The following is a 1715-nucleotide window of genomic DNA, read 5'->3' on the forward strand; positions in this document are numbered from 1 at the left end:
GTTATAAAAATAAAACTACTGAATAATAATAATAATAATAATAATAATGATAATAATAATAATAATTCCTACTATAGGCACAAGGCCTGGAACTTTTGGTGGGGAGAATAGTAGTCGATTACATCGACCCCAGAGCTCAAATGGCTGTTATTTTTTCGATCCCGAAAATATGGAAGGCAAAGACAACATTTGCAATATTTGGACTCAGAACCTAAAGAAATGCTTTGAAAAATACTATTAAGCATTTTGTCCGATACGCTGATGATTCCGCTAGCTCGGTTTCTGACGGAGGCACAACGCCAAGAATTTTTAAGGGCGAGTTTGAGTCAATACCATCGGTCAGAAGTCTTGGACTGGTACCTCTATTTTATCAAAGGATGAAAGTCAAAACTGACTTCAGCAGTATTTAAACTCAGAACGGAAAGAGTTGGAATAAATAAAACTAATTAAAACGTAAGTTAAAAGAACTAAAGCCTTTTTGAGCTTCTCATAAGTATATTTTTTTCTCTCTTTCCAGAATATGACAGCGCTGACAAAATTATTATCTCCATCAAAATTCGTTAAACCTGAAGTACAAAAGCAGAGAGCAAGAAAATGGATTCAACTAACCAGTAGAATTAGTAAAGTGAATAAACTATGAATTAGAAGAGGAAAAGTGATTAGCAGATATTATGAACATGCACACACGCGAGCGCGCCTACACACACACACACACACACACACACACACAATAGTGTATGCTGTGATCATAACGTGACATAGTTTGATATATATAAATTTTAATGCATTAACGATATTTCTTATCCAACGATATTGCTTATTGTTTAATGTGGTTGTTCTCAGTCTGTCGGTAAGCACGTTTGTTGTTGTTTTAATGATTAATTTATTTTTGTGTTAATTTGCAATGTATCATATAAATAACATGTATTATATAATATAAATCTATAATGTATAATATAAATACATAAATAAATTTAGAGTTATTTATTTAAAAGCCTTAATTGTGGAGATTGCAAACAATGTGATTACACACGCACGCACACACACATACACACACACGCACAGACAGACAGACAGACAGACAGACAGACAGACACATACACACACATGCACGCACAGACAGACAGACAGACACAAACACACACACACTCAATTCCGCCAAAGTTGACTTTGTCTTTCATCCTTTCGGGGGCGATAAAATAAGTAGCAGTTGAGCCCTGGGGTCGAGTTAATCAACTTTGTCCCTCCCCTAAAACTGCTGCCCTTGGCCAAAACTTGAAATCAAGATACCTACCTACCTACCTACCTACCTACTTACCTACCTACATTCATACATACATACAAACATACACACACACATATATATATATGCATATATGAGTACAGGACGTCACCAACAGTAAATAACATGAAATACGAAAACAAATGAATTGAATACGTAAGCAACGAGAGAAAAAAATGGAAAACAGGACAAGTAATACAAAGAACGACCCGTCATCAGTTGTCGGCAGTCTATCTACTCCCCATTTCGAGTAATCAACGACAATATGAGTCTTCGAAGACAGTTGCTCCCATAAATACCAGAATAAAATTTAGGATTTATGGAGGGTACAAAAACAGGACAGTGGAGACATACAAGGAAACCGAACGAAAACAAACATGGAGGGTCGTTAGACCAGATCGAGAGGAAATATATATATATATATATATATATA

The 1715-nt window shown here is 35.3% G+C and overlaps 1 protein-coding gene across 1 annotated transcript in view; it reads left to right on the plus strand.

Moving 5' to 3' along the window:
• Positions 1 to 724, plus strand: part of LOC128247650 (uncharacterized) — a 10317-nt gene extending 9593 nt beyond the window's left edge. The window contains exon 5 of the mRNA XM_052967622.1: positions 518 to 724. Coding sequence (XP_052823582.1) covers positions 518 to 564 — 47 coding nt within the window. The 3' untranslated portion in view covers positions 565 to 724. The remainder of the gene's footprint in view (positions 1 to 517) is intronic.
• The last annotated feature ends 991 nt before the right edge of the window (positions 725 to 1715 follow it).

Source organism: Octopus bimaculoides, chromosome 4 (genome assembly GCF_001194135.2).
Source record: "Octopus bimaculoides isolate UCB-OBI-ISO-001 chromosome 4, ASM119413v2, whole genome shotgun sequence".
Taxonomy (NCBI): domain Eukaryota; kingdom Metazoa; phylum Mollusca; class Cephalopoda; order Octopoda; family Octopodidae; genus Octopus; species Octopus bimaculoides.